Here is a 19,797-nt window from a genome sequence, read left to right as displayed (position 1 = left end):
CTAATGCCCCAGCAGTGACTGGAACTCAGCTGTACTTCAAAACTGTAAATAATACAATTCAAGTAACTTGAAGCAGAACTGAATCTTTAAATAATCAATTTAATTAGATTAAACATAATGTTATCTAAATATACTCTCTCCAATAGGAGTTACAGTGCACATAGAAACAAAAGGAAAAGCTGAATTCTAAGCCCAGCCCAATATCCAGGCTCTCTCAGTTTATCATCCAGCCTTCTCTTAGCATCTCCTCCCTCCTCCAAAAGAGGAAAGTGGTACTTCATCGTGGCCTTAAAAATACCTTCAGCAGTCATTGCTAGAACTTAGTTCTTAAAGCCATTAAGTGCAGCCTTGAAAGTTTTACTGGGCAAGACTACCTTGAATGGCTACCGAGTTGTGGAAATGGCTGCAAGGCTGGTTTTAAATGGCTGAAGCTCCAGCCTCCCATGCTGCAGAGCTAGAAGTCACTTGAGATCCCATATTGGAAGCTCCAGCCTAAGGGAACAATCTAAAGCCACCAGTGCTGAATCCATTCCCCTTTATTTCAAGATAGTGTCTGGATGTTGGAGAGAAGTTCTGGTTTCAGGGGGCTTGCTGGCTGCTCCTGTCCTGATGCCTCAATGTCTGACATGACTGCTGCATCCCAGGCAAGAGTCAAAAGAGCTGAGGGGACCTGGAACAGAGAAAGCAGTGTTACTAAGCTACAATACTATACATATATGCTCCCTGGGGCACACTGCTTTGAGCTTGCTCATGGAGCCTTTATGCTAGAGCTGTGCTTGGCTCACAGTTGCTGCCTTCCATCTTTTCCCAGAGTGTGTACTAGCCCTCTGCTGGCAAATGCTGTAGCCAAGAGTTTCCTATAAGTCCTTAAGGTCTCTTTGATGGAGGCCTCCTGGCCTTGAGTTAGCCTTCGTGCAATTGCCTGAGCTTAAAGAAGGGACAGAGCTCTACTGTGCTGAAGATGCAATCTAAGTTATGAGCAGCATCTGACCCTGACAAGTCGAGCTCTGTTGCCACCTGAAGACCCCTGTGCAAGGTGCCATCTCTTACCAGCCCACACTCGTTGAAAGCCAAGTTCTCCTCTGTCAGTTTGAGACCTCCAGGTCCCAAAAGCTCGAAGGGCAGCCAGTTATCTCTGAGTGCTTCTCTTACGAAGCTGTAGAGCACAGATACGGGTTCGCGTGCATAAAAAGTCCCTGCCATGAAGAAAAAGTGACATAGAGGAAGTTTGTAGCATTTAGCAAATGCAGTCTTTAGTGGTAGGTTTCACAGGGCTCCAGTACTGATGCTAACTTTATAAATTACTTCAGTGGTATCAGAAGAGCCTGATTCAACTGAAGTATGAAAGCAGCATTCCTAAAGAAAAGCGCTGCTTCGCACGTTGCAAAACCCTGCCAGCCTGTAACAAAGAACTGGAAAAGCCTAAACCTATTTCTGGAGTTCTACTGCAAAAATTGAAGAGGATTTGTACCACTGTATGGCCTGCCACCACACAGGCAATTTCATGCTGGTTACTATAGCAAACTCATCTAATGATTCCAGCTTGCTAGCAGTAGCCTGGGAAGAGCACATTTAATTAGTAATGCCTTGAGATTCTTTCCTCTACAGTGAACCCTGGCTTACAGTTCCAGCCCTGTGCAGCTGAGGCACACAGAAGGCTCAAAGATTGTAAAGATTCACACTGAAACATTACTCTTTTTCTTCCTGTATTCATTCTAATGCTTGTCTTCTGCACGTCTCATCAATCTCTTCTGCTACAAGTATTCTCAAAAGCTATTAGGGGTGCACAAAGAGAGGTTAAGAAGTCTTACCTTGGAGAAGGTAGCCATCAGGAAATCTAACTCGTAACAGGGTATAGTTGTACTTCCTCATTTCCCTTTGTTCTTCTTTCTCTCTCATGGCTCTTGTCCTCAGCATCGAAGCCTTTTCCACTGCTTCTGTCCTTTAGATAAAAAGTGATTTTTAGCATGAAGAAGAGGCATGAGGGAGTTACAGCAGGGCCCCCGGGTATTGGAGGCCCTCACTTTAAACCTCCTCACCGGAGCCGCTGCTCTCGTTTGATCTCTTCTGCAGTGAGGTTGTAGAAGTCATTTGGCAGCTCAAATCGAGCAGCTTCAGCTGATGGTTTGAATACACAGAGCTGTCGATCCAGCTGGAGTCTCAGTGGCTCACAGCTTAAAAGCTGCTCTTTGTAGTCCTTGAGGTCTTCCAACTTGGTCAGCATTTCTTCCTTTAGTACATAGTACTCTTCAGTGGTGTCTACAACCAGAAGCACATTAATGCACAAGATATAAGGGCGATAATATGCAGAAAAACTGTTTTAACAAGGGAAATGCAGGGCAAGAGGCTGTTTGTGTAACAGCCCTGAAGCGTGGAGCTCTCAGAACAACCAAAGCCTCCACTGGGATGTCCCACCACTCAGACTGCTGCCTTCACTTTACAAGACACTTAAATATCTTGCCTTGTCCTGGAACAGGAAGTGTTTTTGTCTCAAACCCAACAGACTGGAAAAATCTATGTATGCCTTCCAGGCAGTTTATCCTTTCCTGGAAAGGAAAAAAAATAGAATAAATTAAGCATAGTCTGCTCCAGGCAAGGAGTTCCCTAGGCAGAGCACCTGCAGCAATCCTGATCTCACCTGAAATACTTTGTTCTGCAGTTTGATTTTCTGGTACTTCTCCTCCTCTGGATGCAGATAGATGTTGTCCAAGTATCTGCAGAAAGAGGAATGCAGTTCATGGATCAAAGCAGGCACTCGAGGACACGCTGCCCCCACACAGAACAATCATGTATGAGAAATACTGCAAGGTCTCAGATAGAAGCTGAAAAAGTGAGGAAAGCAAGCGAGGCAGAACGTGGCGGTGGTTGATCTCAACCACCAAACCTCTTGGACCAGTGGATCAACTCAAAACACCTCAGAATCTGGCCTTATTTCAACTGACACTTAATGTGTTTCAAGCATTTGGTTTTGTTTTTTCTTCAGGCATTGCCCGGAGTGCAGCAATGCCTGTTAACCTTCCAGGGAAGGGACAAGCTCCCTGAGTGCTCCATCCTACTTACTTGGCCATGGTTTCCACACCTACTCGGACTTTCTCTCGATCCTTATTGAAGGTGTGAATCTCCATGATGGAGGCAGCCACTGGGTCTACAGAGAAATACTGGAAAAGAAGGAGAAAAGCTGGTCAAGGGGGAACTGACTGTTCTGTACAATCCAAGGGGACATGTAGGTCGGAGCTCCCTGCCTCAGCATTAATAGCAAAAGGACAGGAATTAGTAACATCTGAACAGAGCCTGCAGTCTGGTAGATGAGGGAGAAGGCAGAGGGTAAGAGGTCACTGCTGCATTGCTTGAGGGAGATTCATGCACAGAATGAGTTTAAAGGGAAGGAATAAAAGAAGCACAGCCAGCAGATGTGGAGCTCACCGACTGGATGGCTTCTCTGATATGCTTCTCTTTCTCATCTTTCCTTACAACTGCGCTGGTCAACGGGCAAATGAAATAGACCCCTGAAACAGAGGGTTCAGCTGCAGCTTCCCTGTCTGAGAAGGCTGGGTCCTAAAAGAGACAAAAGCAGGCGCAACTGAATGATGGTTGCTTCGTTTTGGATTGTTGTGGGTTGTTAGCATATCTCTCTATAGGACAGGGACAACAGCACTCTCAAAGCATGCATTTTAACATGATTAGGAAACAGCAGCAAGTCTCGTACCTCTTGGTGTGCAGAAACCCCCTTCTCACTTGCAGCTGCCTCAGCCATCAGCTCCTTTCTCACTAGGAAAGAAAAATCCCAGTTATGGCAGCAGGGGCACAGACCCCAAGTGGTTCCTCAGAGGGCTTTGCACAGTGCAGTTCTGCTCCAAGGAAGCAAACACTTCTGTGGGTGCTCTGCTTCTGGTTCAGGGTGTGCCTTAGCCCCATTTCTAAGAGGCTTGTCATCAGCAAGGATCCGGCTCCAGCTGCACAGCTGCCAAGCTGGGAACTCTCTTTCCAGGCTCAGACCTACAGCAGCTGCAGGAGCTATCTCTGAGCTTGGAGCCATCACCAGCAAAGCCTTGCAGCCCAGCCAGGCTCTCACCCCAGCTGCATCTTCGAGGAATCTCCTACCCTGGTTCTTGATGGCCCCCTGGGAGGAGGGTGGCTTTGCCTTAGGCTTCAGCTCCATCCGGGCCAACGCTGCCGCCGCTGCCATCTGTGCCTCATCAGTGGGTCCCTGCCGAGGTTTCGGTGCTGCCTCCGCTTTCGGCTTCTCCTTGGGGACCCTGCGGCAGGACAGAACGCAGCTCAAGAGGCAGCTCCCGGGGCACCGCGGGCCGGCAGCAACCCGCTTGCTTTTGGCACCCGAAGCACCCCGTGGAGGAACTCCACGTATGTTCCCTAATCACTGCAAGCTGCATTCGGGCCATCCCGGGAGCTCAGCGTCACTCAGGCCGTGACGCCCCGATCCCGAGCTCCACCGCCGGGCCCAACAGCGGGACCTGCGGTTACCGGCGGCGGCGAACCCCGTACCGAGCCGGCTCCGAGAGCTTCTGGCCAGGCCCCGCGCTCCGAAACTTCAGGTCGGACTTGATCTCCTGGAAGAACTTGCGCATAGCGACGGAGCCGGGACGCAAACTCCCACCGGAACGCAACCAGTCGCACCCACCCTCTCACTTCCGGTCTTCTCACGTGACCGTGCCCGGAAGGGGGCGGGGCCATCACCGCCCTCTTGCCGCTCTATCCCGCCGCCTCTGTGCGCGGTCCTCCAGGCTCTTGAGGAGCCCGCGGGCCGACAGAGGTATCCTCACCGACACGACTTCAATAGTAAACAGACCGCGAAGCCCCCAGATCACCCGAAACCCCCCCTTGGTTTGTTCTGCACAGAGGAGGGGAGGCTGAGGGGAGCCCACACGGTGGCCTACACCTCCCTGATGGACCCCGAGGCCTGCAGCCCCTCATGGCGGCCTGCAGCTCCTCACAGCGTTCCGTGATTCTGTCATCCTATGATAACCCGTGATAACTGCAGGCAAACTGGGTCGAGGCGTAGAATCACAGAGTGGTTTGAGTTGGAAGGGACCTCTAAAGGCTATTTGGTCACACTCCTCTGCAGTGAACACAGGGACGCCCACAGCTCCGTCAGGTGCTCAGAGCCCCATCCAGAGTCTGAGTGTCTCCAGGGATGGGGCACCACCGCCTCTTTGGGCAACGTGTGCCAGCGCTCCCTTATATTAAAAAAACTTTTTCCTTATGTCCGCTCTAAATCTTCCCTCTCTTAGTCTGAAACCATTCCCCCTTGTCCTATCACACAGACCCTGCTAAAGACCATCCCCTTGTTTCTTACAGCCCCTTTAGGTACTGACAGGCCGTTCTCAGCTCTCCCCAGAGCCTTCTCTTCTGCAGGCTGCACAGCCCCACCTCTCAGCCCGTCCTCACAGGAAGCTGGTCCATCCTTCACATCCCTCTCTGGTCGCACACCAACAGGTCCGTGTCTCTCTTGCACTGAAGATTCCACATCTGGACGCAGGTAAACTCTCCCCAGCACAGGGCAGAGGGGCAGATCCCCTCCATGACTGCTGACCACGTTGTTTTGGACGCAGGCCAGGATACAACACAGCTTCCCCTAGGGGCACAGAAGCAGATGCTGTTTGGGGCAGCTCCTATGTCCCAGGTAACTGTCTCCATCACACTGATCCTTGGCTGCTGTCTGCACCCGCCACACCTCAGTGGATTCCTTCCACACAGCCTGCAGTCATTTCCCCTCGCCACCAAAGCAGCCACGCACGCCCCAGCAGCGCCGCAGGGAACACAGCACACTCAGCCCATGGTTTGTTCTCACTCGCCTCTCCCAGAGGTGTAATTGCACTGTAGGTAATCTCTGAGACATGTGTGGGCTGTGTTTGGTAACAGCCTCACCCTTGCCAGGCGCAGCTCAGGCTGTCACAGCATCGCATGCAACTTCCATTTGACTGAAGTTTCTCACTTTGGAGACAGCAGCAAATTGTTACTTTTCCATGATTTAACGGGGAAAAAAAAATCAGATTGGTATAAAACCACGTTTAAAAGCTGAGCTAAACCAGGATGAAGCTGCAGACAGTCTGACTTGGTTTGACTTGGATTTAGTTCAAGTGAAAAGGAGTTTTTACAAAAGCACAGAAATCAGGTCATGATTCTAAATCAGGTCTAATTCCTCCACGTGCTTCCCGTTCCTTTCCTGTAGAACCTTCCCCCAGGTTAAGGGGAAGCTCTCTCCACAGCCGCACTGTTTGAGGGATGCCTTCCAGCTACCCCGAGCCCTGCTCTCATGCTTCTATCAGGACAGCTCCAGGGAGCTGTTGGGATTTAACCTCTCCGGAAGGCTCAGGCTTTCTGGGCTGCACTTCTGCCCCAAGCGAGATGGCTGCCCATGGCTTTTTTCCCTCTAAATCGTTCACCTTCGTGCCGCCGGGACCCTCTCCATGGGGCTCTTCCTTTCATTCCTTTCACAGTTCCCGACAGCCCACGCCCCCACCCCACAGATCTGCCCCAAACCGCAGCTCCCGACCCCTTTAAATCCAACCCCGAGCCCCGCAATTCAGCCCGCAGAGGCCCCGCGCCCCTCCACATCTCGCCCCCGCCCCCCGGCCGTGCCCCTCTTTGCCCCCACCCCGCCGCCGTTGGAGGCACGGCCCAATCCCGTTATCCCGCCGTGCCCTCGCATCTTCCCATTGGACGAGATGCCAGAGCGGCACCGCTAGCAACCAATAGAATCGGGGCCTGCGGGAGAGGCGGGACATCCTGCGGGCCGGGCCGGGCCGTCCCCGCCCCGTTGCTCGCTGCTGCCCGCGGCCTGGGCCTCCGCCGCCGCCCCGCCCCGCGGCCGCCATGCCGCACAGCTTCAAGCCCGGAGATCTCGTCTTCGCCAAGATGAAGGGCTACCCGCATTGGCCCGCCCGGGTGAGCCCGCGGGGCCGCTCCGCGAGGGGAAGGGCTCTGGAAGGGCTGCCCCGTGGCGGCGGGGCTCGGGGCGGAGCGCGCTCCGCAGCGCGGGTTTCTCACGGCCGCTAGCAGCGGGACCGGAGCCCGGCGGGACGCGGGGACAGCGGGGCTGGGATCGGGGCGGGCCGGCATTGCGAGCCCGCGCTGCGCTTGGGCGGAGTGGGAGCTGAGGTCCCTCATTGGCAGCGGGGCTCTGCTGGCACCGGGGCCGGCTGGGAACTGCGGACCCGCGCTGGCACCGCACCGCGCTCTGTTCCCGGCCGGGGATGGGGCTGTGATCGGGAACGGGCCTCGTTCTGCTCCCCGTTCTGCCCCCCGTTCTGCCCTCCTGCCCCGCTCCCGTCCCTTGGTCACCCCTGGGGCTCTGTGCCCCCGCCGCTCTGGAGTCCCGCGCTGGTGCTTGGGCTGAATGGGAACTGAGGCCCCATGCTGATACGTGGGTCTCACGCTGTCACTTGAGCCAAAACGGGGAGCTGGGGTCCTGTACTGACACATGGGCCAAACCCCAACCCTGGCTGAGATGGAGAACCGCTCAAGAAAGGCTCCCGCTTTGCCCTACTCTCCCAGACCTTTGCCTGGGCTCCTGCTGGGTCTGTACTCCCGGCGCCCATCCCCTGCCCCATCCTTCCATCTCCAGCCTCATCCTTCCACCGCATTGCACAGCCTTGCAAACTCAGAGTACTACAGGAGGAGGGATGGGGGCAGAGCTGCCGTGGGGCAGTGCTGTTTGCTGGGATGTGTTGAGGTGACACCGATGCGTGCAGGGGGCTGTGAGCTCTCAAGGTGCAGGAGCGGAGCGGTGCTGTTGTGCTGCAGGCAGAGTGAGGGGCGATAAAGTTCATGTAGAGGGGATGGCCGTCCTGGTGGGCAGTGCTGTGCATCTCCATCCCGAATGGCGGTGCCAACACGGGGCGTGCGGGGCTCAGTTAGAGTTCTGCAGTGCTGAGGGTGCGAGGGCTCGGTGGGTCGGTCCGATGATGAGTGATGCTGTGCAGGACCGGGGTGCTGGAGACAACGCTGCTTGGCTGCACCACGCCAGGAGATCTGGGATTCCAAGCCCTGCACCAACGTGGGGCTGGGGCCCGGCGCCGACAGGACTCAGCCCTTCCAGCGGGGCGCTCGCATTGCTCTCAGCATCTCCTGCTTTAGCTGGCTGCTCCTTTGGGAATGCTACTCCCGAAGACTCCCCAACGTGTTGGGGGGGCCCCCGAGGCTCCTGCTTGTGCCCCAGCCCAGACCATGTGGAGCAGACCGAAGGGCACCGGAGCCGATGCGGCGTGTTGGGAAGAAGACTGGGGTGCCCGTGCGTCCTGCTGGCGGCTGGGCTTTGCCTGTGGCCCGTCTGCAGCCAGGAGGGACCTTCAGGCCACCCGCCGGAGCTGCCACCCCTGGGCTTGGAGGGGGTTTCCCACGCATCCTGACGAGGGGCACATGGTGCCCAGCTGTAGCCATAAAGCGTCTGCGCCGGATCCCTTCTGTTCCTCTTCTAGAGCTCCTGCTTGGCCGTAATGCTGCATTAGGACTCTGTGCGTAGCAAGTTCCCTGTCCGGGTGCTTTGTTGCCGTGCTTGCCTCCAAGTGTGTGTGTGTGCTGGAGTCCGACGCTGCTAGCCGGGGCTAATGTGCCTTGCAGAGGATGTGCCCAAGCCGCTCTCTCTGACCACCTCCTGCTTTGGGTTTCCTTTCAGATCGATGACATCGCGGATGGTGCTGTGAAACCCCCGCCGAACAAGTACCCCATCTTCTTCTTCGGCACTCACGAGACGTAAGCGCTGCCTCGCCCCTCCTCTGGGCTTTGCCCTGCTGCTTCTGCTCTGGGCTCACCTCTGCTTTGTTTCTCTCCAGCGCCTTTTTGGGCCCCAAAGATCTGTTCCCCTATGAAAAGTATAAGGACAAATATGGGAAACCAAACAAGAGAAAAGGCTTCAACGAGGGATTATGGGAAATCCAGAACAACCCTCATGCCAGTTACAGTGCCCCTCCGGTGAGTGTGGGCCTCGTGCGGCGGGGGGTCAGCAAGGATCCGGGCTGCCTCCAGCTTTCCTTTCCTCCGAGTCGCTCTCCTCCTTTTTCTGCTTGTCACTGCTGTGGTGTCTCTGCGCTTCCATCTCGCAGATTGGCTTTCTCGGGTTGAAATAGCTTCCCCCTTCCTGCCTCTCCTTTCGGTGAGTCGGCCCTCCTTGTCCTCTGCGAGGTAGGCACCTCTGCCCCATCTTTGAGGTGAGACAGGGATGTGCTGCGTGTGCCTTGCCCAAAGCCACAGAGGATTGCTTTGTCAGAGTGAGAATGGAGGCTTGCTGGTCCCTGGCTCATGGACCTGTGTGCAGTCCCTCTCTTCATCCGTTTCCAAGGTCCTGAGCCAAAAGCCACTGATTGCTCCTTCAGAGCAGGCTGGGGAAAGGCTCTTTGCTGTCAATTGTTCATGTGTACGAAGGGCATTTTGTAACCATTATTGTATGATACAATTTATTGTATAGCGATCTTCAAAGAAGGCGTCCAAAGCAGCTTCATAGGCAGTTGGTCTGAAGAGGCAGAGGAAGGTTTTTAAAGGTGAGCTATGAAGACAAGATGGTCTGGAGGTAGGCAGGCTCAGATGTGCTGCTGGCATTGCAGGAGAGGAGCTGTGGTTTGAGTAGCTGTGGGAGAAGGCTGGACCCAAGGATGCAGTTGTAGATAAGGTGAGACCCTGGAGATCTTTGAGAACCTGGAGAACAACTTTGCTTGTATGTAGTGGCGGGAGGGAGGATGGCAATGGTGAGGAAGGCGGCACCTTCTGCTCAAGAGATGGCTCAGCATCACTGTGAACTTCCAGCAGACTTCAGAAACTCATTCCTAAAGGGTCTGCTGTGACCGAGGCCATGGCAAAGATCCCACCGAGGCCACAGGTCTCACAGAAGAGACTGAAGTAGAGGCTGTTTTGCTTTCGAGACCTAAGTGAAGCAAGGTGTCAAGAAAATGAGGAGAGTCTTTCCAGCAGCAAGGCTTCAGTGCTGGAAGAACCCCGGCTCTAGGGTCAGCTGGTCCTGCTGTCTGTGAAAAGAATGGAAGAGCCCAGAAGAAGCAGCTCAGGTGCTTTCTTCCCCTTGGATGTGATGTGCCTGTTTGAGGAACCTCTTGATGGGCTGATAAGAAGCTGGGAGATGTTCCCTGCACGGGGTGGTGGAACAGCATGGAAGAGATCCCAACTGGGTGACAGCAGGGCTGCAGTGCTGGACTCCTTTTGCAGGCCATTCTGATGGGGAAGGTGTGTGAGAAGGAAGAGGCCTGGCATGAAATGAGCTGCTGGAGGAAGGACTGAACCACACCACCCAGCCCTGCTTCTCTGGCACCTGCAAGGCAGAGGAAGGCTGGGGTGCGCTCGCCCTTGGGGGATGGATGTCAGGCTCAGGCTTCTCCAGGGGTCTTTGGCAGAGCATGAGGATGCTGGGGAGGGGAGCAAGGAAGTGGTAGGTGGAGCTGAGCCAAGGGAGCTGGAGGGAAGGTGTTTCTGGTGGTCTCGGGGTGGTGTGGAAGGGGCTCTGGGGAAGGGGGTGCAGGGAGACAAGAAAGGGGTCAAGAGCACGCTCATCCAAGGGCTGTGTGATATTGTCCTTCTGCCCCAGAACCATGCTGAAGGGCCCTGGCTCCTGGTGGGGACCTTACCTGTGCTCTTCTGTGTGTGCTCCTCTCTGCTCAATGCTGCTGTTCGTTGCTTGTCACCCTTTTGTCCCCCTTTTCTCCAGCCTGGCACACCACAGGCCTGCTGGTGCAATAACATCATTGTTATTTCCACTATCTTTAGCCTGCCAGCTCCTCTGACAGTGACATCCCCGAGAATGACCCGATGGGGGGAAGTGATGCTGGTGATGATGAGGAAGATGCTGCCATGGCTGCAGTCACCACAGAGAAAATGGAAAGTGATGAGGACTCAGATCGAGGCAGCGACCACAGCGGGCTCAAACGAAAATCACTGGCAATGAAAGTGAGTGTGGGCTGAGGCAGTGGGGATGGGGGGCTGTCCCAGAATAGGGGGGGGTTGCTGTAGTGTGGTTGTGGGGCCCAGTGTGTGTTCACGGGTCTTGCAGGTGTTGTGCTTTGTTTGTGAAGTGGTGGCACGGCCAAATCCTGGTGCACGTGGCCATTCCAGTGGGGCTGATCTGGTAGAGCTGGGCAACCTCTTCCTCCCTTTCTGCTGTGGGAGGAAAGAGGGTGGACTTCTCACTTTGTTGCTTCTCGAGTATCAGATGCCAGTGGCAAAAAGGCCTCGGAAATCTTCAAGTGAAGATCAGGGCAGCCCCTCCCTGACAGAAGAAGAGAACTCAGAAACGTCGTCTGAGTCAGAAAAAAACAGTGACCAGGTAAGAGGGTTTGGGGTATGGCAGGATGCTACTGGAAGAGCAGCACCATCTGTGGAGCCAGTGGCACTGAATCAAGGCCTGGAGAAACTGACTGACTTCACCTTCGTGAGATCTTTCCCCATTTTTGAATATCTGGGTTTTCCTTCAGGACTTCACTCCTGAGAAGAAGCCGGTGGCCAGGGCTCCCCGGAGGATGCCTGCAGGGGGAAGGAAGAAGAAGGTAAAAAGACTCCTGAAGTGGTTTGTCGTTGCTCCTTTGCTTTCCTCCAGACTCCCTGGGTGATGAGGCAGCTGGCTTTTGCCAGCACTGCCTAGGAAGGTGCAGGGGGTGGCTCCTCAGTTGAGCAGGGAGGCTGAGCTCTGTGCTGCTGTGTTGGGGCAGGAGGCTGTGAGACTTGGCTTCTGTCTCAGTGACCTGGCTGGGCCCTGCAGTGCTGCTTTTGGGGACGTCAGCTGCTCCTGCCTTCCCACCTCCAACTCTGCTTTTTATCTACAGAAAGTGGAGTCTTGCTCCGACTCTGACTCCAAAGTGGACTCAGACTCAGAAATGGGAAATGCGACTGTGGACATGACCAAGTCAGACTCCAACTCCGATTCAGACTCTGATGTGTCTGTTAAAAAGCCTCAACGGGGCAGAAAGCCAGGTAACACCAAGGAGACTTCACCTACTGCAACTGAGCCACTGCTGGCTTCTTCAGGATACTGGAGAGCACGAGAAATTGGGTGCTCCTGAGGTTCTGAAGCCCACTCTGTTGTGGGCAGCATCTAATGCATGTCTGAGCACCCCCTGATTTGGGGCAGTTCTCACAAGAAGCTACCAGGGCTCTTGCTGAACATCTTCTTGTCTTGCAGCTGAGAAACCCCCTCCCAAGCCCCGTGGCAGGAAACCAAAACTCGAGCGTGTCCCTATCAGCTCCAGCAGCGACAGGTGAGATCAGCTGCAGTGGGATTGGGGTGATGTCACCCACTGGGTTGGGGGGAGTCCCTGGCTTCACTTCTCACAACAAGGCTTCCAAACACACTCTTTGTTGTTTTTTTTTGTAGTGATAGTGACAGTGATGTGGATCGTATCAGTGAATGGAAGAGGAGAGACGAGGAAAGGCGACGGGAGCTGGAAGAGAAGAGGAAGAGGGAACAAGAGGAAGAAATCCGTCGGCTCCGGGAGCAGGAGAAGGAAGAGAAAGAAAAAAGGAAGGAGAAGGCAGAGAAGGGCGAGGAGGTGCACTCAGACAGTGACAGTAGTGCAGATGATGAAGTGGCCAAAAAGGGCAGAAAGGGCCGGGGTAAGGCCCCGTCCTCCTCGGACTCTGAGCTGGAGATGGAGAAAGAGGTGAGTACAGGAGGAGAGCTGGTGTCAAATGACAACCCACCCTCTCTTGTTAGGTCAGCAGGTGCCTCCAGGAGCAGCAGTGATCTGCTGCCTTGGTCTTCTGTTACATTGGAGTTGCAGGAAAGGGATGTATCTGTGGGGCAGCTGTTCCCTGGGCTCTGGAGCCCTCACCCAGCTTACATCCCTGTGATGCTCTCCTTCCCACCACAATCATCATTTTGCTCTGCAGATAATGGAAAGGGTTAGAGAGGCTTGGGCAAAGCACTGAGAAAGGTTGCAGAGGGCCTTTGGCAGCTGTGGTTCCTCACTGACAGAGGAAGGGTTTCATTCTGATGCCTGTTTCTCCATGTAGAGCTGGGCTATGAAAGCATCGTGCAGATCTGAGTTGTGAAAGGAAGTGTGGGTCTGCCCACACAGGCAGCCAGGTATTGCAGGCTGGGTGGGCTGTTTTAAGTGCCAGCATATTTACTTCTGAAGCAGCAGATGGCTGTGCTGTAACCCAAGTCTTTTTTCATCTTGTGCAGGGGACAGCACTGCACCCAGACCAATGGTGCTGCTTGCCTGTGGCTTGCAGCAGTGATATCATGGGTGCTGGCTGTTGGATTTTCTGGATCACCCCCATATGGGTCTGGGAGGATCAGAGTGGGCCATGGCACTGTCTCCCTCCTGCAGTGGTTGGGGTGGGGGGGGATTTCTCTGCTGCAATCTGCTTTTGCCCGCATTGTTCTCTCCTTTCAGGTAAAGAAACCAGTGAAGAAGCAGCCCTCAGAGTTGTCAAGGAAACCAAATCAGAAGGAGAAAAGAGGCCGAGCAGAGGAGAAACCACGAAACAAGTCAGCATCTCCCCTCCCTGCACTCAGTGCTCTTTTATATCTGGGGACAGATCTCCTCTGCTGGTGCCCAGTCCCTTTTGAGGACACCCTGGAGTGGGGATGAACATCCTTGTGGAGCTGTCTGTGACAGCAGCACCCACGGAGGGGGTTTCTCCTCTCCTTTCTCCTAGAGCTGAAGGGGCTGATGGAGGTGTCTGGAGGGCACCAGGCTGAGCTTCCTTGTTTTATTCCAACCCACAGAGGGGAAGATCCTTGGGGTATCCCCAGGCACCTTGCTTTGAGTTCTGCCTTTCTGCAGTTCTGGAAAGCTGGGGCATGGGGGAGCTGCTGTCTCAGAGCTCCTGCCTGTGTGATCTCGGAGATGTGTCTGCAAGCATGGGTGGAGTGTGGCAGGGCTCATGCTGTTGAACAGTCTGGAGGATGCACTGGCATGAGCTGTCACCTTGTTTGCTTGCCCAGCAACAGGCAGGTGGTTTCACCTGCAGGCATCCCTTGAATGACTTCTTTCTTTTTTTTACCTACAGACCTTTGAAAGTGGAAAGAGGCCGGAAGAAGTCTGACCTGATCCCTGAAAGGAGAATGGAGAAGAAAAAGGGTGAGAGAACGATGGCTTTTGAGAGGAGTTACAGAAGGGAGAGAAGGGAGCCAGGGCTGGTTCCTTTCCTGACTGAGCTGGGGGAGGGTTCTCTGCAGTTGGGATCGGTGTGGCTGTGTTTGCACCTTTCCAGCATGGCCGTGGTCCCTGCATCACGTCAAAGTATTTACAGAGTGTGTAGAGACCACTTTCCTGCATAGATTCCTGCTAATTTTGGCACACCTCAGCCCATTCTCCTCATAGAAGCCCCTGAGGCTGCTTTCAGCCTTGGAAACATGAGAAGAAGCCAGTCCCCTTTTGGGGGAGAGATCCTGGGTAATGGCGTGCTCCATACTGGTGACCTGTTACATTTTTGTGTCTCTTGCTGCTCCAGAGCCCACAGTTGAAGAGAAACTTCAGAAACTTCACAGTGAGATCAAGTTTGCCTTGAAGGTGGACAACCCAGTGAGTGCTCAAACACATTGACCTGGCCTGGGAGATCCCTGGTTGTGTCCTTGGCCACCATGCAGGCCTTGCCAGCTGCTCAAGGCAGATGTCTTGATAGCAGGTGCTGTGAGGGAGCTGTGCTCACAGCAGTGCTGGTCCTGGGTGCCCACTGGAAGCTCAAGGCTGCCCTGGTTGCCCCCTGGGGAGCTGGCAGGGACGATTCTGTCATTCCCATTCCTGTCCCCACAAGTGGGGGGTGGTTGTCCTCTCACCTGAGCTGAGCTGGTGGAGTTGGGACTGCAGTGCTGTAGGGTTGGTTTCTCCCTTGAGACAGATCCAGAGTTTTGCTGAAAAGCCCCATAGGGGTTTAGCAAATGAAGTCCCTCTGCCTCCCAATTTATTCCCCCTGCTGCCTGTGCAGAGAGAGAGATTACAATCCACAGAGAGACTTCCAGGAGGTTTCTGATCTTGGTGCCATCCTTGCAGGACATCAAGCGGTGCCTGAATGCGTTAGAGGAGCTGGGTGCACTCCAGGTCACCTCTCACATCCTCCAGAAACACACTGATGTGGTGGCTACTCTAAAGAAGGTATGGCAGGTGGAGGATTGAACGCCCACTGAGGGCACAAGCCTGCTTAGGGCACTGCAGCTCCAAGGTTGTCCCTGTTTCTGTTGCAGATCCGTCGCTATAAAGCAAACAAGGACGTGATGGAGAAAGCTGCTGAAGTCTACACCCGCTTGAAGTCGCGTGTCCTAGGACCAAAGATGGAAGCAATCCAGAAAGCCAACAAAGCTGGGCCTGAGAAGGACAAGGGGGATGTGGAGAAAGGCCAGGAGAAGCTGTCGGGAGGGGAGACACAGAATGAGAAGGGAGAAGAGGAAATGAATGCTGGTAATGTTCCCTGCACGTCTCGGGGTGGTTCCCTGCTCTGTCTGGATGTGTGGCAATCCCAGGGCTGTGCTCAGGGCACAGCTGGTCCCCCTGTGGACCTTTGTCTAGCTCATGTCAGGGCTGTGGAGCTGTCTGGAGAAGGGGCAGTTTCAAACCAGCTTCCCCCACAGAGTCTAGGGACTGCATTTTTAAGTGAGACTTTGTGAGATGAATATCGAACGCTCGTGGCAGTAAGAGCAAAGGGCAACCTCAGTGTCCACACCCTGATTTTGAGTGCCTCTGAGGCAGCTTTTGGGCCTGGCTCACTCTTTGAGCTGTGGTCCAGGGCACCAGGGAGATGAAGGAATGTGGAGACACCCATAGGGGGGATCTTGTACAGGCAGCTGGTGGCTGGGATCTTCCTTTGTCTCATGGCTGCGAGCCCAGCAGTCAGTCCTGGCTGAGCACATGCTAGTAATGGCGCAAGAGTTTTCCTGGAGGGGACAGTGGGGAAAATCCATGCTGAGGTCAGCCTCTGGGCTTGGGCAATGGAGTCTTGGGGCCATTCTAACAGCTGTCTTGGTCAGGCCAGAGCTGGGATACCCATGCTGAGGGCTTGGCTGTGTACCGGGACAACCTGCTGTGCTGGTCCTGGTGGTGCCCAGCCTCTGGAGTGGGATGGGGTGGGTGAGAACTGCCTCAAGAGCCCCAACCTGTCCTTTTCTCTGCAGACTTGTCAGGTCCTGTGAATGGCGAATCCTTGTCCCAAAAAATGGAGGGCACAGAGGAGCAGGAGAGAGACAAAAGCCGAGGGCCAGGAGCTGGAGAGCCGGAGGCACCTAGCGAGGAGGCCCATAACAAGTGAGTGGACGAGAGGCAAATGCAGCACAGAGGAGCTCCTTGGCATCTGCCATACACCCAGCCTCAACTCTGCAGGAAGCCGAGCTCCCGTTTGGCCACATCTGGGGGATTTTATGGGTTGTAGGACTTTTCCTGGCTTGGGAAGGGGATGCTGGGGGGTCAGGGCAGGGGGGAGACGTTCGCTGAGGTGGTGCCTGTGCTCTCCTTGCAGCGTGCAGGATTATCCTAGCACCGAACGGGAGAGGGCTCGTGGGGAGTCAGAGTCTGTGGATGATGCAGAGGAGAGCTGAGGATGCGGAGAGCTGAGCACGTGGGACTGCCTGCAGGAGGATGTTGGAGGGGCCACACAACCTGCTCCGAAGGGAGACCGGCCTCTGCCTTGCCCATCTTTGCGTTACTTCACTAAGTCACACAGTAGCTGATGTCCTAGGTCTTGTCCTGTGCCCCTGACCCCGTGAAAGCACTGAACGTGGGGGGAAACTGTGCTGTTTTGTCTGTATTTGTCCCCTCTTATTTTTTTTTTTTCCTTCCTTCCTCTCCCTCCTCCCCCCCCCACCTAATTTCTTGTGATTTCAACCGACATGAAATGAATATAAAGGGTTTTTTAATGAAAAACACAAGGAGCCATAGTGTCTATTTCTTAAGGCATCGTTGACTGTGATTAGGGGTGGGCAGGAGCTTCCTTCATCCCTTTGTCCCTGCCCAGGGCTGGGACCAGAGCAAATCCCCAGGGGTCTCTATTCCCTTGGGCCCTGAACTGGGCTGAGCACCCAGAGTTGGCCCTGTCCCTGCCACAGCTGTCCCCAAAGGGTGATGGTGGGGCCTGGCTGCTCTCCCAGCCTTCCTTCTTTATTTTCCAGTGCTGGTGCTGAGCGCAGCCCCGCTATGGAAGGGACACAAGGACTTCTCCCCTCAGTGGCAGATCCTCACTCTGCTGCTCTGAGCCCTTTTCTCCCTCCTGTGGTTGCAGCTGCTGGAGCCTCATCCCTCCACTCCAGCAGATGCAGCACCTGCCTTTGGATAAGCACAGTGAAATTGTGTATTTCTCCCCTACGTTGGCTGGGGGACTCACCAGTGGCAGCATCCTGCCTTGTGCTGGGCAGCATCTTGTTTGTCTTGTCTGTCTTTCTGCTCTTTTGCAAGAAATCTGAAGCTTTTGTACATGCAAAATAAAGATGTTCCCAGCTCAACCAGATGCTGTGTCCTCGTGTCCTGTTTGTGCCATGGGTCAGGCAGTGCCAACGCAGGGTGGTGTGCCCTGATCCCAGGCTGGTGTTGCTGTAACCGTACTCTGGGGAGTCTGTGCTCTTTCCCAGGGTTTATTTCATGTTCCACCCCTCCATAAACAAAGCCCAAATAAACCTTGCTTCCTTCTTGCCCAATTTTTGGCAACAAGTCAAGCCTTGGGTTGGCCAAACTGTGCGTCATCCCAGCAAGGAGCTTCTGCGAGCACCACTTAGGGCATCACTCTGTATGGGTGAGCTGAAAGTCAGGTACAGGCTGTGAACCAGATCTAGGCAGGTACTGGGAGATCAGACCCAGAGGTCTGCGCTCCCCAGGAGCCTCTGACCTTCAGAACCCTAAAATGGCCTGGGTTGAAATGGACCATAATGATCATCTAGTTTCAATCCCCCAGCTCTGTGCAGCACTGGTGGTGGAGGAGCATGGAGCTCAGTACCAGGACAGCCTCTTGTGGTGCCACTATTGGAAGCCCCCCCTGGAAGACCTCACAGGACCGCATGCCCTCATTCCTCCTTCCAGTAAAGCCCCCAGGAAGGACTTCAAGTGGCAGCAAGGAGATCAGCAGGGCAGATCCTGAGGTGAAACCAAGGTTCCCAACCCCACCAGCCCCAAGAAGGCTTAGACCATTGCAAAACCTAAACGGAGTTTATTGCTTTACCCACCCCAAGCCCCAGCCCCCTCCCCACCAGGCAGCACCACTGGGGGCTGCAAGGATGGGAAGAGCAAGGGCCTGAAGGCACCAGAGGTGACAAGTGGAGGCTGGAGAAGATGGAGAGCTGGCCAACAAGGGCTGGAGCAGCCATAGGCACTGGGGGAAGCTAAGGCACGTTGCTGGCACTGCTCTGGCCAAGGGGAAACCAAGGATGGGCAGGGAGGGAAGTTAATGGGTACTTGGGCAGGTTAGTAGGAGCTTTGATTTCAGCTTGGAAACACTTCCATCCTCCCCCCAGGGGCTGCTATTCCCCCTGCACACTCTGCCCCTGCTGCACGGAAGGAGCAAAGGGCCCCACCAGCCAGGACAGGGGGGTGTTGTGTGCCACGTGCTCCACCAGCTCATCCATCAGCTCACGGGCTTTGGTAGCGTGGGCACGTGCCCGTGTCACTGCACTGCCTGTCAGCTCCTGCAGGGAGGTGGCTGAAGTCAGGTTGGCACGGAGCTCCTCCACGTTGTGTCTGACCTGTGCTGCCGTGTCCTGGATGCCAGCAGGGAGGCCCTGCAGGCTGCACACCAAGGGCTGGCAGGTGCTGTGCAGCTGCTGAGCCAAGCCCTGCAGCAGGGCCAGCACACCTGATTCCACTGTCTGTGTGGGGACAACAAGTGGGGTGAGCACGGAAGGGAAACCGGGGCAGCATTGGGACCCTCCTGCCCTCTGCTTACTGCTGGTGGCACCAACTCCTTGCTACCACTGGGCTGCTTGGTGCTCCACTCCAACCACAGCTGCTGCAGCTTCTCCTGCCCTCCCTGCAGCTTCTGGTCCACACCTTGCTTGAGTTGCTCCACCTGCAGCGGGGACAAAGCAGTGGGTGGGTGGCTGATCCCAACCCAGCGGTGGGGGTGGGGATGGGGATGGTGCTACCAGGTCGAGGGCACACTGGAGCTGGCCCAGCACATCGTGGCTGCTGGAGCGGGCGCTCTGCAGCTTGCCCAGGGAGTGCTGGAGGGCACGGTGCTGCAGTTTGGCTGATAGAGAGCCCAGGCGTACAAAGTAGCTCTGCTGCTTCTTCTGCTGCTCTGGTTCAAAGCCCTCCACAGCTGTGGCAAGCTTGGCTAGAGGAAAGGAATCCATCAACTGAGCCCCTGCCTCACCACTGACCTCCACACAGAGCCAGTGCAGGCTCCATCTGCCACATATTGGATCAGATCCTCACCCAGCTCCTCATCTGTCATAGGCAGGTAGTGGTCCACCAGCTCCTCAGACTTCTCCAGCATGGAGCCCACCCCACTGGCCACCATCTGGCCCACGGTGGAGCCCATCACGGTGGTGACACCGCTGCTCACCGCCGACTTGGTCAGTTCCACGCTGCCCTGCACGGCTCCTTTGGTCATATCCATCACTCCTGTCACACGGCTGCTCACTGCATCCTTGGCTCCAGCCACAGTGGAGGTCAGGACATCCCTGGCCCCCGTCACTGTGGACGTCACCAGCTGCTTGGTGTCTGAGATGAGCTGGTGAGAACGACAAAGCCCTGGTAGGCAGCACTGGGGCAGATCCCGATGCACCACGCACCCCACGTTACCTTCTCAGTGGGCTGCTGCAAGATGGGCAGCTTCTCCTCCAGCTTATCCAGCCCTCTGCACGCGTATTCGTTAGCAGTGGATACTAAAAGCCCACCAAAAAATCAGATGTGGAACCCC

At 55.1% G+C, this 19,797-nt stretch overlaps 3 protein-coding genes across 4 annotated transcripts in view; 1 reads left to right on the top strand and 2 right to left on the bottom strand.

The window, feature by feature from the left end:
• Positions 1-79: 79 nt before the first annotated feature.
• UBXN6 (UBX domain protein 6) lies at positions 80-4,647 on the bottom strand. The gene is made up of 11 exons (XM_042811140.1): positions 4,504-4,647; positions 4,102-4,256; positions 3,707-3,768; positions 3,424-3,555; positions 3,061-3,158; positions 2,639-2,714; positions 2,462-2,546; positions 2,040-2,259; positions 1,812-1,942; positions 1,051-1,196; positions 80-670 (listed from the first exon to the last, which is right to left on the bottom strand). Exons 1-11 carry the CDS (start codon positions 4,584-4,586, stop codon positions 542-544), a joined length of 1,317 nt encoding a protein of 438 aa, XP_042667074.1. The 5' UTR covers positions 4,587-4,647; the 3' UTR covers positions 80-541.
• Positions 4,648-6,804: 2,157 nt separating this feature from the next.
• On the top strand, positions 6,805-17,392 carry HDGFL2 (HDGF like 2). 2 transcript variants are annotated; one of them, XM_042811144.1, is made up of 16 exons: positions 6,805-6,906; positions 8,636-8,712; positions 8,793-8,931; positions 10,729-10,908; positions 11,171-11,284; positions 11,433-11,504; positions 11,781-11,928; positions 12,137-12,212; positions 12,329-12,614; positions 13,353-13,447; positions 13,972-14,042; positions 14,416-14,486; positions 14,955-15,056; positions 15,146-15,359; positions 16,070-16,199; positions 16,411-17,392. In XM_042811144.1, exons 1-16 carry the CDS (start codon positions 6,835-6,837, stop codon positions 16,487-16,489), a joined length of 1,926 nt encoding a protein of 641 aa, XP_042667078.1. In that variant the 5' UTR covers positions 6,805-6,834; the 3' UTR covers positions 16,490-17,392. The 2 variants fall into 2 exon arrangements, with proteins under 2 accessions (XP_042667078.1, XP_042667077.1); XM_042811143.1 differs by having other exon boundaries at positions 11,165-11,284.
• Positions 17,393-18,072: 680 nt separating this feature from the next.
• Positions 18,073-19,797, bottom strand: part of LOC122156431 (perilipin-3-like) — a 2,406-nt gene continuing 681 nt past the window's right edge. The window contains 6 exon segments of the mRNA XM_042811145.1: positions 18,073-18,742; positions 18,820-18,942; positions 19,019-19,209; positions 19,311-19,608; positions 19,680-19,782; positions 19,784-19,797. The exon segment at positions 19,784-19,797 is cut by the window's right edge and continues 54 nt beyond it. Coding sequence (XP_042667079.1) covers positions 18,398-18,742; positions 18,820-18,942; positions 19,019-19,209; positions 19,311-19,608; positions 19,680-19,782; positions 19,784-19,797 — 1,074 coding nt within the window. The 3' untranslated portion in view covers positions 18,073-18,397.

Source organism: Centrocercus urophasianus, unplaced genomic scaffold (assembly GCF_019232065.1).
Source record: "Centrocercus urophasianus isolate 14NV4802_14NV808 unplaced genomic scaffold, USGS_Curo_1.0 seq_1207, whole genome shotgun sequence".
NCBI classification, from domain to species: Eukaryota; Metazoa; Chordata; class Aves; order Galliformes; family Phasianidae; genus Centrocercus; species Centrocercus urophasianus.
Note: the sequence above shows the minus strand (reverse complement) of the source record. Positions and strands in the feature narration are given on the sequence as shown.

Excerpts from the sequence above, each read along its gene's own strand:
- UBXN6 (XM_042811140.1), bottom strand. The coding sequence starts at position 4,586 with ATGCGCAAGTTCTTCCAGGAGATCAAGTCCGACCTGAAGTTTCGGAGC. Across the intron at positions 2,715-3,060 it reads GGTGTGGAAACCATGGCCAA|ATACTTGGACAACATCTATC; the intron begins GTAAGTAGGATG and ends CTCTTTCTGCAG. Across the intron at positions 1,197-1,811 it reads TGATGGCTACCTTCTCCAAG|GGACTTTTTATGCACGCGAA; the intron begins GTAAGACTTCTT and ends TCTTCATGGCAG.
- HDGFL2 (XM_042811143.1), top strand. The coding sequence starts at position 6,835 with ATGCCGCACAGCTTCAAGCCCGGAGATCTCGTCTTCGCCAAGATGAAG. Across the intron at positions 12,213-12,328 it reads ATCAGCTCCAGCAGCGACAG|TGATAGTGACAGTGATGTGG; the intron begins GTGAGATCAGCT and ends TTTTTTTTGTAG. Across the intron at positions 13,448-13,971 it reads GAGGAGAAACCACGAAACAA|ACCTTTGAAAGTGGAAAGAG; the intron begins GTCAGCATCTCC and ends TTTTACCTACAG.